The 13,614-nt window shown below is 36.2% G+C and overlaps 1 protein-coding gene across 2 annotated transcripts in view; it reads left to right on the plus strand.

Moving 5' to 3' along the window:
• Positions 1–13,614, plus strand: part of LOC121421081 — a 107,427-nt gene that overhangs the window by 44,196 nt on the left and 49,617 nt on the right. For both annotated transcript variants that reach the window (XM_041615694.1, XM_041615695.1), the window contains exons 15-22: positions 793–945; positions 1,464–1,660; positions 7,553–7,703; positions 8,129–8,357; positions 9,300–9,457; positions 10,082–10,204; positions 11,672–11,838; positions 12,301–12,469. In XM_041615694.1, the coding sequence (XP_041471628.1) occupies positions 793–945; positions 1,464–1,660; positions 7,553–7,703; positions 8,129–8,357; positions 9,300–9,457; positions 10,082–10,204; positions 11,672–11,838; positions 12,301–12,469 (1,347 nt within the window). The remainder of the gene's footprint in view (positions 1–792; positions 946–1,463; positions 1,661–7,552; positions 7,704–8,128; positions 8,358–9,299; positions 9,458–10,081; positions 10,205–11,671; positions 11,839–12,300; positions 12,470–13,614) is intronic.

Genomic DNA, 13,614 nt, shown 5'->3' on the forward strand with positions numbered 1-13,614 from the left:
GGTAGAGCTCCACCTGAGAAACGGCAGGTCGTGGGTTCGATCGCAGTCCGAGTCACACTAAAGATTTTTTAATGGGACCTGCTTGCTTTCTTGAAAAGCGCTCGACATATAAATGGAGAATGATAAAAAAAAATATCAAAATCAGATGTAAAATAAGAAAGTAATGATATTTCAAAATTCCGCTCATTTTGCACAAATTATTTATTTGCACAATTTAGTCACATGCAAATCACAGAGTTGATGATGTCCCTCACTATGTCATTTATTTCATTGTTTGAAATATACAATTTTTTTTTTTGGGGGGGGGCAGATTTGACAATGAGGACCAACTGACTGAACCATAAAATGTTAATGGTTATTCCACATGTTTGTTTCCCAAGACAATGAGGAGAAAATGAGAATAGTTATGTCATATTTCATCTAATGAAATGCGAAAGAAAAGTGAGTAGGTGATGTCATCAGTTCCCTCATTTGCATATCGACTAGGATGTGCATGTAACTGTTTTGTGAAATTAATAAAATTAATTAACTTAAAGATGTCATATTTTTCTTATTATACATCTGATTTTGATGAGAGCTTGTTGGATTTTTCTCTTTTAGTCGAATCACCTTGTTTGTTGAGGGTGTCCTTTTGTATCTTACCAAAGATCACTAGCACACCAAGTGGGAATCAAACTCAAGTCAACGGAATCCGAAACCCCCGCTCTACCGACTGAGCAATCGCTCCTCATTATCATCATTAGTATGATTATTATTAGAAATAGTTGTATCATTATTGTTGTTGGTTAACAGAATATTCGGAGAGTCTTGATGACATAGATCATGAGCAACTGCTCACTGACGTAACCTGTCTTGGATGCAATACTGATAGTCTATCGCGGTGGCGTCTTCACCACTACGCATCTGATGGGTCAAGTGGAATCGCATTCCCAACACAAACTGAAAGTAAGTGTGCATGCTTTTTCCCACCACTAGAATACAATTACAAATAAATCAAATATCACATAAATAGTAAAACAAATACCCTGTGATAAAAGAAGCAAGAACTACCGATATACTTATTTATTCATTATTTTTTTATATTCTCGTTGTCCAGGTCAAGCCAAATGGCCTGTTTTTCATGGGAGCCCTGTCAATGTGCATGCATACAAACAAGGCATACATAGAAAAATAAATACAGTGAATGAAAACAAATAATGAAAGAAGTTTTTATAGAGAAAGAAACGTATATGAAATTATGAATGATTTGAGAGCCAAATGAGCTAAAATGTGATACCTTTATGTTAGTGATTAATATAACAATTGGTTATCCATAGTTAAACCACAACTTTAAACCTAACTTTAAGTTGAACCCGAATTCAGAATACGGGCCTTTGCATTTATAAGAGTACGCCCCTAAAAAGCACTTGGATACTCTTATTTCGGGATTAATATTGACAATGTAATACTTACTTTCTCTTCAGAATGGGTTCAGATTCAGTTTGGACGGATTTTCATTGTCACGGGGTTAGACACACAAGGAGGAACTGGACTGAATATATCGTTTGTAACCGATCTTGAGAGCCACATAGACGAGTACACTCTCTCCTACCAGACAACCTTCGATGAGGACGAACAAGGAGCTTGGAGAAAGCTCGTTGATATGAGAGGCGAACCTGTGGTATTTTTCATTTTTCAATTCAATTTCAATTTATTTTCTCATAAAAATCCATACAAAAACACAACATATACAAAGCATCGTATTAACAAAATAGAAAAACAACAACAACAAATAGAAATAAACATTGGATTGATGATGAGAGGGACAGCAAGAAAGGAACGAGCCTTGTGATTAGCTGACCCTATGACATAATAATCAAAGACTTTAATAAAAAAAAGTCACTAAACTACAACATAAAAAAAGGGGGGGGGGTTGCCTAATATGCCTAAATTAAATTTATACAAACAAACTTTATGAATAACTATTTAAAATAATTTGCCTTGATTTTGACTTAAAAACATTTAATGAAACTGATTGCCTGATATCTACAGAAACAGAATTCCATAGTTGTGGTCCTTGAAATAAAATTGAGTTTTTAAAAGATGAGAGTCTTGGCTTAGGTAGATGAAAATCCTTTGCATTTCTTGTGTTGTATCCATGGAAATCACTATTGAACTTAAAAAATGTTTTGATATAATCTGGCAAGAGGTTATTGTTACATAAATACATAAATATAAGAATTTGAAATGCATGAATATCACAAAATTTTAATACATTCAATTCGACAAATAGAGGATTCGTATGGGCAAGATAAGGAGCATGAGACATAATTCTTATTGCACGTTTTTGTAAAATATATAATCTATAAATGTGAATGCTACTTGCACTTCCCCAGGCTAGAATACCATAATTGAGGTATGGATATATAATAGCATAATAAATCAATTTTAATATCTCCTTGGGAAATGATCTTAATCTATACATAATCCCTATATTTTTGGCAAGCTTATTGCACAGATTATCAATATGATTTTCCATGTAAATTTATTATCTATTGTTATTCCTAAAAATTTTACTGACGATACACACTTAATATCTGTATTGCACATTCTAATTGAAAGACTATCTGGTAAACATAAATTACTAAATATCATATAATTGGTTTTGGCAAGATTAATTATCATTCTGTTTGCATAAAACCACTCAGATATTAATTCAAGTTCAGAATTGAATAAATTGTGTAAAACATGATAGTTTGTGTGAGATAAAAACAGACTAGTGTCGTCAGCAAACATAATACAATGTAACAAGTTGGATACTTTACTAAGATCATTAATGAAGAGGAGAAACAACAACGGTCCTAAAATAGAACCTTGAGGAACCCCACATGAGATAATCTGAAGCTGTGATTTGCATTTGGATATTTCAACATATTGTTTTCTGTTAGATAGATAACTTTTAAATAATTTAAGTACATTACCTCTTATGCCATACAATTCGAGTTTTTTCAATAAAATAGCGTGATCAACAGTATCGAGAGCCTTTTTCAAATCTAAAAACATTGCTATCAAATATTTCTTATCATCAAGTGCGTTGGTAACAGTATGAACAAAATCAATAAGAGCCGAAGATGTTGAATGACCAGCACGAAAACCGTATTGATGGAGAGATAATATATTGCACTTGTTAATAAAATCAAATAATCGTTTTTTTTAGAGTATTATACAGTGCGTATCAAAATAAAGGTAATCCAACTTTAGAGGGTTTAAATTCAAAGCTTATGTAATTTCACTATTTTAATTCACCTAAATATGAAAGAGGAACTTCCCAGCTTTTCATTGATACCCTATTTGTACCACTGATATCATGCTTGACCGAATGAATCAATGCTGAAGACAATAGGTACACATTCCACTTTTTGCAAGTTTTTGTAAGCTAGATGAAAGGGCAAGGGCTGAGTTAAATACTTTTACGGAGGCCTGGACTGGCTGAATTCTTTGTCTTTGAACATGGCTACTTTGAATAGCATTTTGTAGGATTTGATAGTAATGAATACACAAATGAAAGGGTTGCTTTCCTCATGTTTCAGACTGATAGTCTGTAGTAGCTTATGTGGGTTACTTCTGGTCTTGTACTACACAACTATCCTTGGAAAAATGGTTCAACTTACAGTTGAAGAGCGAATCTTCCTGGTGACCACATTTCACCAAACACGTAGTTTGCAGAGGACTCGAGAAGCTTTCAGGGAACGTTTCCCAGAAAGAGTGCCTCCAGCAAACAAAACAATCTGGGCGAACGTTAGGAAATACCAGGAGCATGGGACCAGCCTCAATCGCAATAAGGGCAATTCTGGAAGGAGGCGTACAGGGCGGTCACAGGAGAACATTGAAGCAGTAAGGCAACAGCTTTTGGAACATCCCAGGGACACTAGCGCAAGACGAAATGGAATTGGATTGCCTTCGGCAACATTTAACAGAATAACAAGACTGGACCTTCACATGCATCCATATCATATACACATGCGCCATCAGCTTTTGCAGGGTGATCTTCCCAGGAGGCTGGCATTTGCTAGATGGTTAATAGGCCACTATGAGAGAGATGTCAATTTTATTCGGAATATCATTGTAGGTGACGAAGCTGCGTTTTCCATGGATGGCAAGGTCAATACACACAATGTTTTGGAATATGCACTGGCACGACATCCTCCAGAAATCAATTATGAGGTTAACATGAGTCGTCAAAAATGGACAGTCTGGGTTGGACTGTGTGGCAGTGGGCAAGTGATTGGACCTTTTTTCTTTCGAAGAAATGTTACTGGTCATATGTACTTGCAGATGATCAATGAGGACGTCTTGCCACGGTTAGAGGAACATTTTGAGAGACAAGTTCGAGGAGTTTTCAGACAGCTCTGGTGGATCCAAGACGGTGCCCCTGCACATCGTCTCATCGCTGTCCGAGATCGACTCAGAGAACTCTTTGGAGATCGAGTCGTTGCCCTGAACCATGAGGTAGAATGGCCTCCAAGATCGCCCGATCTCACGCCCTGTGATTATTTCCTTTGGGGACATTTAAAAAACAAGGTGTTTGCAACTCCTCCCCAAGATCTTGACGATTTGCAGGGCCGAATTCGACATGAAGTGGATGCTTTGCGAAATGACCCTGCTATGGTGAGACGAGCTTTCCAGGACATGGTCCGTCGCTGCAGGCTTTGTGTGCAAAGGGAAGGAGGACATGTTGAAGGTGTGGGTGCATGATAGGTAAGAGTGAGAATTTAACCTTCTAATCATCAGTTCAAGAAATGACTTGATTTGTCATTGTAAAAAAAATCACTTTTAATGAACTTGAGTCTGCAAACCATCAGTTATTTATGTCACCCATTTTACCAAAACTTGCAAAAAATGGAATATGTACCTGTTGTCTTTCAGATCAATTTATTTGGTCATTCGTGGCATCAGTGGTGAAAGTAAGGTATCAATCAAAAGCTGAGAAGTTCCTCTTTCAGGTTCATGTAAATTAAAATTATCAAATTAAGTAAGCTTTGAATATCAACTCTCTAAATTTGGATTACCTTTTTTTTGATACGCACTGTATATACACTTTTCTAAAATCTTAGAAAAAATTGGCAAGACTGATATGGGTCTGTAATTTGAAACGTTTTCACTTGGACCATTTTTATATACAGGAACAACACGAGCAATCTTTAATTCATCGGGAAATATACCGAGATCTAAACATTGATTGAATATTGCACAAAGGGGTTGACATAAAATATGTATTGATTTTTTTATAACCTTGATACTTATATCATCATACCCAGGACTGCAATCACTTTTTATGTTTGACACAATATCAATTATCTCAGTACAAGTGATTGGTTTGAAAAAAAACAAGTCCTTGGATTTCTATCCAAATATCTACAAAAATTCAAATTTAAATTATTACCCTGATCAACAGGAAAATTCATTTCAGTTACAATGTTGATAAAATATTCATTGAATACATTACAAATATCAGAGGTATCATATTATACTTGATTATTACATTTCAAAAAATCAATATTGCACTTTTTATTTGCACGACCCATTGCACAATTAAGAGTATTCCAAGTTTTTTTCATATTTCCTTTGGAATTTGCAAAACTTTCCAAGAAATAATGTTTTTTAGCTTCTTTAATCATATTACTGACTTTATTTCTACATTTTCTGTACACTTCTTTTCGATATGGTGATGGATTTTTTTAGATAAAGTCGATATAAACGACATTTTTTCTTTGACAACTTTGAAAACAGGGTGACACGACATGTGTTCCTGCAACAATTGCTCCGTTATTTATATCTCAGAGGGCAAAGGATTAGAGTCAGTACTGTAATAAGAGTTTTGGGTTCAGGAAAGTGCAAAGATAAGGATTATGGTTTATTTAATATTGAAAGTTAGGTTTTATGTTTGGCCTAGAAGTGCAGATTTTCCATCGTAGCAATTGTCGCCAGAGCTAATGTCATGGAAACGAAAACCAAAACTCTGGCCCGAATTCCCAAGTCCGAATCAATTTGGGTCAAGGTTTTAACTCTGTGTCACAATTATTGGAACTCGCCAATTAAAACAAAATGAAAATACATTATTTTTTCATATTCGTGGGTGTCAAGTGAGCAGACCAATTGAAATTGAGAGATACTTGTCACTAATGGCAATTAAGTAAAAAAAAAAACCCTTTAAACTAGAGTTCTACTTGAACCCCTTTCATAAACCTATCCTCCAATTAGCCGCCTAAGAGTTATGCGGATAATTAAATAAAAAATTGCGTTCATAAACTCCGAAAATAATCCGGATTACTTTTACGAGCGCCCGTCCTGAAAAAGGAGGATAATCGTCATGGCAACCGCACACACCCCCTCCCATGCGGTTGCGTTGGAAAAGGGTGACTTTGTGACCACTCCATGGCAATTATCCGCATTACTTTCGAAATGCGTTCATAAAGTCAAAATCTGGTCCCGATGCTGCTATTATGCGGATAATTGCAGCATCGAAATAATGCGGACAACTCTGGTCCTCCTCCGATTTTACGACCAAATTATGCTGCTACTAGCCGCATAATTGGGTTTATGGATATGGTATGTCTCTTCATTCCTCGCTCCCGTTCAGTACTTTACTCCTTTTCTCTCTCCCCTCTTTTCTTGTTCATGTCCTCTTTTCTGTTGAGTTTTTAGTATCGTCTCGTATTTTTGTCATCTTATTATTATTTCTCGCCATTAATCAACATCTTAATTCTATTCCTATCATTTCATTTTGTATTTTCTTACACCTACACATGCGAATGAGTCCCGGAGTTTTTTTCTTTGATATACCATCTTAGGGGATCCACGCTCAAGAAGCAATGCTTTTTAGTGGATCCCCTCATTTCCATGCAAGATTTTGTTAAAACTATTTTACTAATGTTTTGGAATTTGTTGTAGATTTGTAATCATTGTAATCATATTTGATTTCCATTTGTTATTGTTTATATATATGAAACATACTTGATTTGTATTTGTTTATAGTGTTAATGATGGAAATGAAAATAAAAAAACTGACCTTGAACTGAATTAGACCAGACCAAATACGGGCCAAAATGTCCTACGTCAGTTCAAAATATATTCCCTTCTCTTTCCACTCCGCCCTTTTTTCTTCGGTTTCTTTCCCTTTTTCTCCCTCTCCTCTCGCTACGTCAAGTTAAACCTTACCTTCAACCTGTATAGCATTTCCTCTTTTATACTCCTGATGGTAACGACTGATTTCGAATTGAACAAAAATGAAATAAGGTTTTACGACCAGTTCCTTGCAGTTTCCTTGACTTAGTAAGGATGAATCTTTACGAAATAAGGGTTTGTGTGTTTGTAACATTTTACTAATCTCTTTCATCCATTTTATAGAAAGGATGTTGCTTATGTCTTGATAATGATCGATTGTTTTCCATAAGAGCCAGAACTGCCACCTTCTCTGCAATGCTTATGGAGCAGTGACGAACAGTATACATCCACTCGTGTGGGCAGTTTCAACTGTTATAAGAATCGCTTCTGATTTATTTCATCCAATCAGGTCTTTTACGGTCTCAGAGATCCATTCGGAGTAACTACCAGCAAGATCGATCAACCCTTCTTGGCGGTCCGTCTTCGCATTCATCTGCGTCAACGTGAAGACGTCTATATGAGCAGAGTGCGTTTCCGAATACGGGGGACTGAATTAATTGGTAAATATCCCGCTCCCCCTTTCCTATGAGTGACGTACCTTGTTTGACCAGGGCCCGTATCACAGAGGTTAGCAATTAATCGTACGCTTGATTTTCACGATTGATTGTACATTGTAGTCAATGGAATCAATCGTAGAAAAATGTTCTACGATCAATTGCTAAGCTTTGTACGGGCCCCAGGTGAACTTGAGTCACGTGAGCAACTTTAAGGGGATAAAAAGAAGCAAAATGGACGGAAAGGGGAACGGGAAAAAAGACACACGATGGAAGAAAGGGGATGTGAACATGTACTTGAAACTTTATCTTAAAAAAACCCAAACAAGTAAGCCGTCGGCATGATATATACACACATGAATATATATATTTATTAGCCTCTATCAAGAGTTCGTATCCACATGTTTTCCTCCTGTATCGATTTCTTTCAGATATTTCTCAGTTGTGCACTGACAATCAGATCCTCTTCAGAGGTTACTGCATCGGGGTGGTTGAAACCGAAGGCGACGGTATTTGCAACGATGCCTTCCTACCGGGTAGCTACCCGTTGGCCATCAAGTCGGAGGATATTCAGAATCTCCTCCTGGAGAACCGGGAGCGTTTGCCGGTGGCAAAGGAACTCGTCATTGGCTTGAGGTCGGATGTGGATGGAACGTACAGGTAGGTGACGAGTGTTGCTTTATCGGTGGCTGTTCCAGGAACGAGTTCATGACTGACCTAGACCTCATCTTAGGAATAGCAGCTGCTATTGTCAACCTCATTTATAAAGAAATTTGCACTATATCCTTTGTAAACAAAGAGGTGCACATCCAATTGTCAAAGCAACGATGAATGTATTGAGTACACATCATATCTAGAGAAAGTTTTGCATCTTTGATGTTTGCGTAGCTGGCTTTCCAAGTTCTGGTTAAATTGGACCCTTGAGAGGGGAAGGGGTCTACATATGCCAAGCAAGTACTGAATAGAAGAGTTTTATTTAAATGTCGAAACTCGTCAGATTAATCAGAGATTAATAGCAGGAGGGGGCATCGGTAGGCCTATAGCACCCCCATGTGTATCCCTTCACTACCATGACTGCTATATTCATGATGATGCTAGCTGTATGGTATTATTCATGAGGATTTAATTTCCTTATTTTCATGTATCCTAATCTTGCATCCTTTACAGGCTATTGATCTTTCTCGTTTCAAAGGATATTAAAATATCAGCACGAATTAGAATGCTTTATAAAATATACAACAATGAAGTTCATTGCAGACTATTGATGGATGATTTTCTTTCATGTATAATATTGTCATTTATTACATGAAATTTGTATTTGATTATTTGATTCATGGAGAAAAGGTGAATAACGTTTTCCTTTAAAAGAAAAAGCTTGTATTATTATTCTTATACCAGCATGTGATAAACCAGCCATAATTCAAAATAATAACCGATTACTAAAATAATTTATTAGTAAAAGCCATTAGCAAACTTTCATGAAACCTAAATATAAACAAATGGTCACGTGATAGAATTTAACCAATCATTTGATGATGATTCATATCACCATCGAGCTTCTCATAATGTCTAATTATCTCTGTTTTTTAATTTCAACTTTAGCTGGCCAGATGGCACTCCCGTACTCTACAATAACTTTGCCCCTTTCACCGTGGCGCCGATAGGAACAGAAGCGTGCTCTTTCATTAATTTCTTCAACTGTTTTGTTTGGGAGTTTTATGACTGCACCCCTTCAGACCGATCTACAATATGCCAGGGTGGTAGGTCATATCCCTCTTATTAATCTTGTTTGATTTGCAGTGTATGAAATGTTGACCCTTTTTCTTTAAGATCAAGTACACCCCAGAAAAATGTTGATTTGAATCAATAGAGAAATACATGTATCGAATGAGCATAATGTAAAAAAAAAATCATCATTGATTTGGTAGTAGACAGTCACACATTGCCCCGTATTCTGGGCCCCGTCTTACAAAGAGTTACGATTGATCCAATCAATCGTAACTCTATGGAAATCCATCAGTGTCATAATTTCTTCTACAGGAAAATTGCAAACTCTCCTTCGTTAACACAGGAGATCACACCAAATAGTCATGAAATCAATGAATTTATGGATAATCATTTATATCTAGATTTTTTTTTTGAACAGACAAGCAATATATGTTGACTTTGGTGGCTTTCCATAGTTGCGATTGATCGGATCGATCGCAACTCTTTGTAAGACGGGCCCCTGAACTTGGGTTCAAGTTAAACTCTGATTTAAAGTTGCGGATTAACTATGGAAAGCCGGGTGTGACACAACATTCATCAAACAGTGGTGGCTTGAAAGGATGAAGCAAATGTGAAATTGTAAGATTTTTTTATTAAATTTCTACTCGAATCCATAGATTTAAACGAATGTTTGGTCCCTGGTCATAGCTGTGCTCACAACTGTGTCAACGATGATGGGGGATATCACTGTGAATGCAGAGATGACTTCCGGCTTCGGGTTGACTTTCAAGAATGTGAAGGTAGGATATTCACTCTTTCAAATCAGTATGGATGCATGCCTGACATATCATTCCTTATTCTTATCGAACAACCCACCGAAATCATGAGTATCATAAAGTTTAGTACGACGGATGTTAGTGATTATCATTCTTATCAGAAGAATCTATGCAAATCTTGGTTTCTTCGCATTACTGTGTCTGTTCTGCGTACTGGGCCTAATGGATATAATCAAATTTATATCTACTGGCGTAAAGTTTCACAATTTTGTAATAGCGTTTTTATAAATTTGAACGACAGATACTCCCTTTACAAGTAATCTTCCTGCTCTATTTTTTTTAATCGTTACTATATGTTACTATAAGTTCTATTGATTTCATCAAAATCATCATCATTAATTTCTTCGACAAGCAACACCTTTGTGTACCACTGACATTGTCACTTAATATGCACAAATTAAGATGAAACCTAACGCATCCAGGATAGCTGTTCTGGACGAACAAGTTACATGGACAAGAAAATGAAAAGAGTGCGCTGGTATGTTTGCTGAGTTGGTAGAGCGTCCGCCTCACAAACTTGGGGTCGGGAGTTCAAACGCTGGGCAGCGCCAGAATATAGACCAACAATGCTCACACCGATTGAAAAAATTCTTCCTCTCCAACCTAAATAACCGTTAAACAATTTTCCACTCGGCATTTTAGAGGGCCGGAGTGTGGCGTCGCAACAGTATTTCGTTCTTTATCCCTCTCAGGCTGGTTGCTTGCATTTATCAAATGCAGACCTATTTTCTTGTTTGTGTATTTTTTTTCAAGGTTCACTTAGCGACCGGCTGGCATGTTAAGAGAAAGTACTGACGACGTGCCGATCATCGCAATCAAACTGTACTGTTGGGGCGACACATTCCGGTGTTTGTTAGCTATTTTCTATAATCATTATGTTTTATTCTTGATTTCCCTTTTTTCAAGCCTTTGAGGCTTTTTGGGACACCTTTTTCTTTCATTATTTTTTTTAATCTCAATGTTTCATGATTATATTTGTATATTTATGTTCAAAATAATGTATGATATTTGTATGTTTTTACTTGTATATAATATTGAAAGAAATAAATGAGAGTATTTCCGCTCTTTCACAATCACCAATATTAGTTAAACGGGAGAGTTGTTGTAACTGATTGGCGATCAACGATTTAAGGGATATAGAGCAAATAGAGCCGCTTACAATAGCTTCCGGGCACACGATTAATTGGGCATTATGGATGTTCGGCGGATCTTTCTCGTTTCTATTTCGAACAATAAAACCTGGATTTTCTTTTTTTATTCATTATGAAAACACAATGACAAACCATTAGATTTAAGAGCATAATAAACAAGTTTGGCAATAAATCATAAATGTATTAATTTGATGAATACTAAATACATTTTCACAACTATCACCACTATTATTGATCAGATTCAGGAATATTAAGACGCAAGAAACTTTTATCATTTCAGATGTATGTTTCAATTCATTTGATGCTGGCTATCTTCCATGGGCAAACCTTCGCACGGGTACCTGCTTTCATCCAGTCCTTCAGATGGGAACCTTTGAAGAAGCTGTAGAGAGCTGTCAGCTTATTTACGGAAGATTACCTAGTCTACTGGAAGCTAGTGATTTACAGGTGAGATAGCATTTTACGTGGAACGTGTGCCTTCTACAAAATTATCGGCAATCACTTTTACAGATTAACTTTATCAGTGTCGGTGCAATGTTGTGATATAAATATAATGGAGGAGCGCTAGAGCTAGAGCGTTCTAGAAAAAAAGACTAAATTGGAAAATGTTGATGGTTTTATGCAGTGATACATGAGAATTTAGACTTGGCAATAAATCATGGCACGTACATGATTATTCTTGTCGACAACCAAAGCCCAGCAAGTTGCCAAATATGCCTACTGCTTCCGTAGATTTTTTTAATTAAATGCCACTTGAAATGAAGTGTGTCGATCTTTCTATTTTTTTAAGAATGTGAAATCAGGTTGCATTGTTCATAACTCTTAGGGGTCTTTTAATGCTATTTGCATGATGGCTCTTGTGCAGTTTGATATAATGCCGAACATCATTTGTTTTATTGTTATGTACAGGGCTTCTTGAATATCACGGATGGTTTTCTTTGGGCAGCACCGCCTCCCGGCTTTGAAGTACCCCAGACGAACGACCCTCTCTGTTATGCAGCCGAATTTCCTGTCGTTGGCAATGTATCAGCCGGACTATCTCCATGCAACGGGACACTGCAGTTTGCATGCATAAGAGGTACGGCTAAATTTATGATAATGATAGTAGTAATACTACTAATAATAGTGATGATAATCATAACAATAATAATATCGATAACAATATTGTAATATTATTGATAATAATCATAATAGCAATGATAATGATAACAACAGGAACAATAATAATGATTATAATAATATGAATGAAAATGATAATAATACTAATAATACACGCCAATAATAATGATAATAATAATGATGATATTAAAGAGAGTATTTATATTGCGCAAGTACTATAATAATGTATTCGACATCGATACTGCACCAATGTTGATAATGCCTCCATTTCTATTGGGCACATATCAACTCAAAGGTATCCTCCAGGCGCGTAATAAATTAATGTTATAACTAGTAAATTTCAAACAAAATACTCTTACATACCTGAATGATAAAACATAATGCGATCCATGAGAGGCGGACACGGAGTTTATCTAGGATATTAAGATGAATTAGAAGACATGATATATGATTTCAAGTTTATTTGGAAAAGCTGATGAGAGGATGAGATAGGAATTGTGTCGGCAACAGAGTCCCAGAGACGGGGTGCAGCAGCAAAGAATTGCTTATCCCCTCATGTCCATTTTGTTTTGGGTTCTTTAAATTGATGAATTAGATGCGAGAAGAACATGTAGTAGAAGAGGGATGAATGAGACAGGATATATAAGAAAATGCTAGGTTATAATCTCTAATATTACTCTCTTTATCTTGTGTACTGTAAATACGGTTCTTTTTGGCTGTTTCACATTTTGCTAATGTCTTTTTTGTAAGTCACATATGCAAGTTTTTTTTCTTTCCTGGTTTATATGTTTACATGTATATCTAAACTAAGGACCCCTCTGTAAACCAGCGTTGGTATGTTGGGAATGTTGGGTGAACAAACATCTTTACGATATTGGCTTGTCTGAATCTAATTTATGTACATTTTGTTCTTCCTCTGTTGAAAGTATTTCACATCTGTTTTGGGACTGCCCTGTAACTCAACAATTTATTCAAAACTTCCAAACCTCTTATTTGAACAATAACGTGTATTTGAATAAGAATTTATTTTTGTTTGGTTGCCCTGACGCTCAATACTCTACTGTAAACCGTTATATTCTTTATGCTAAATATTTCATTTTTTCC

Source organism: Lytechinus variegatus, chromosome 9 (assembly GCF_018143015.1).
Source record: "Lytechinus variegatus isolate NC3 chromosome 9, Lvar_3.0, whole genome shotgun sequence".
NCBI classification, from domain to species: Eukaryota; Metazoa; Echinodermata; class Echinoidea; order Temnopleuroida; family Toxopneustidae; genus Lytechinus; species Lytechinus variegatus.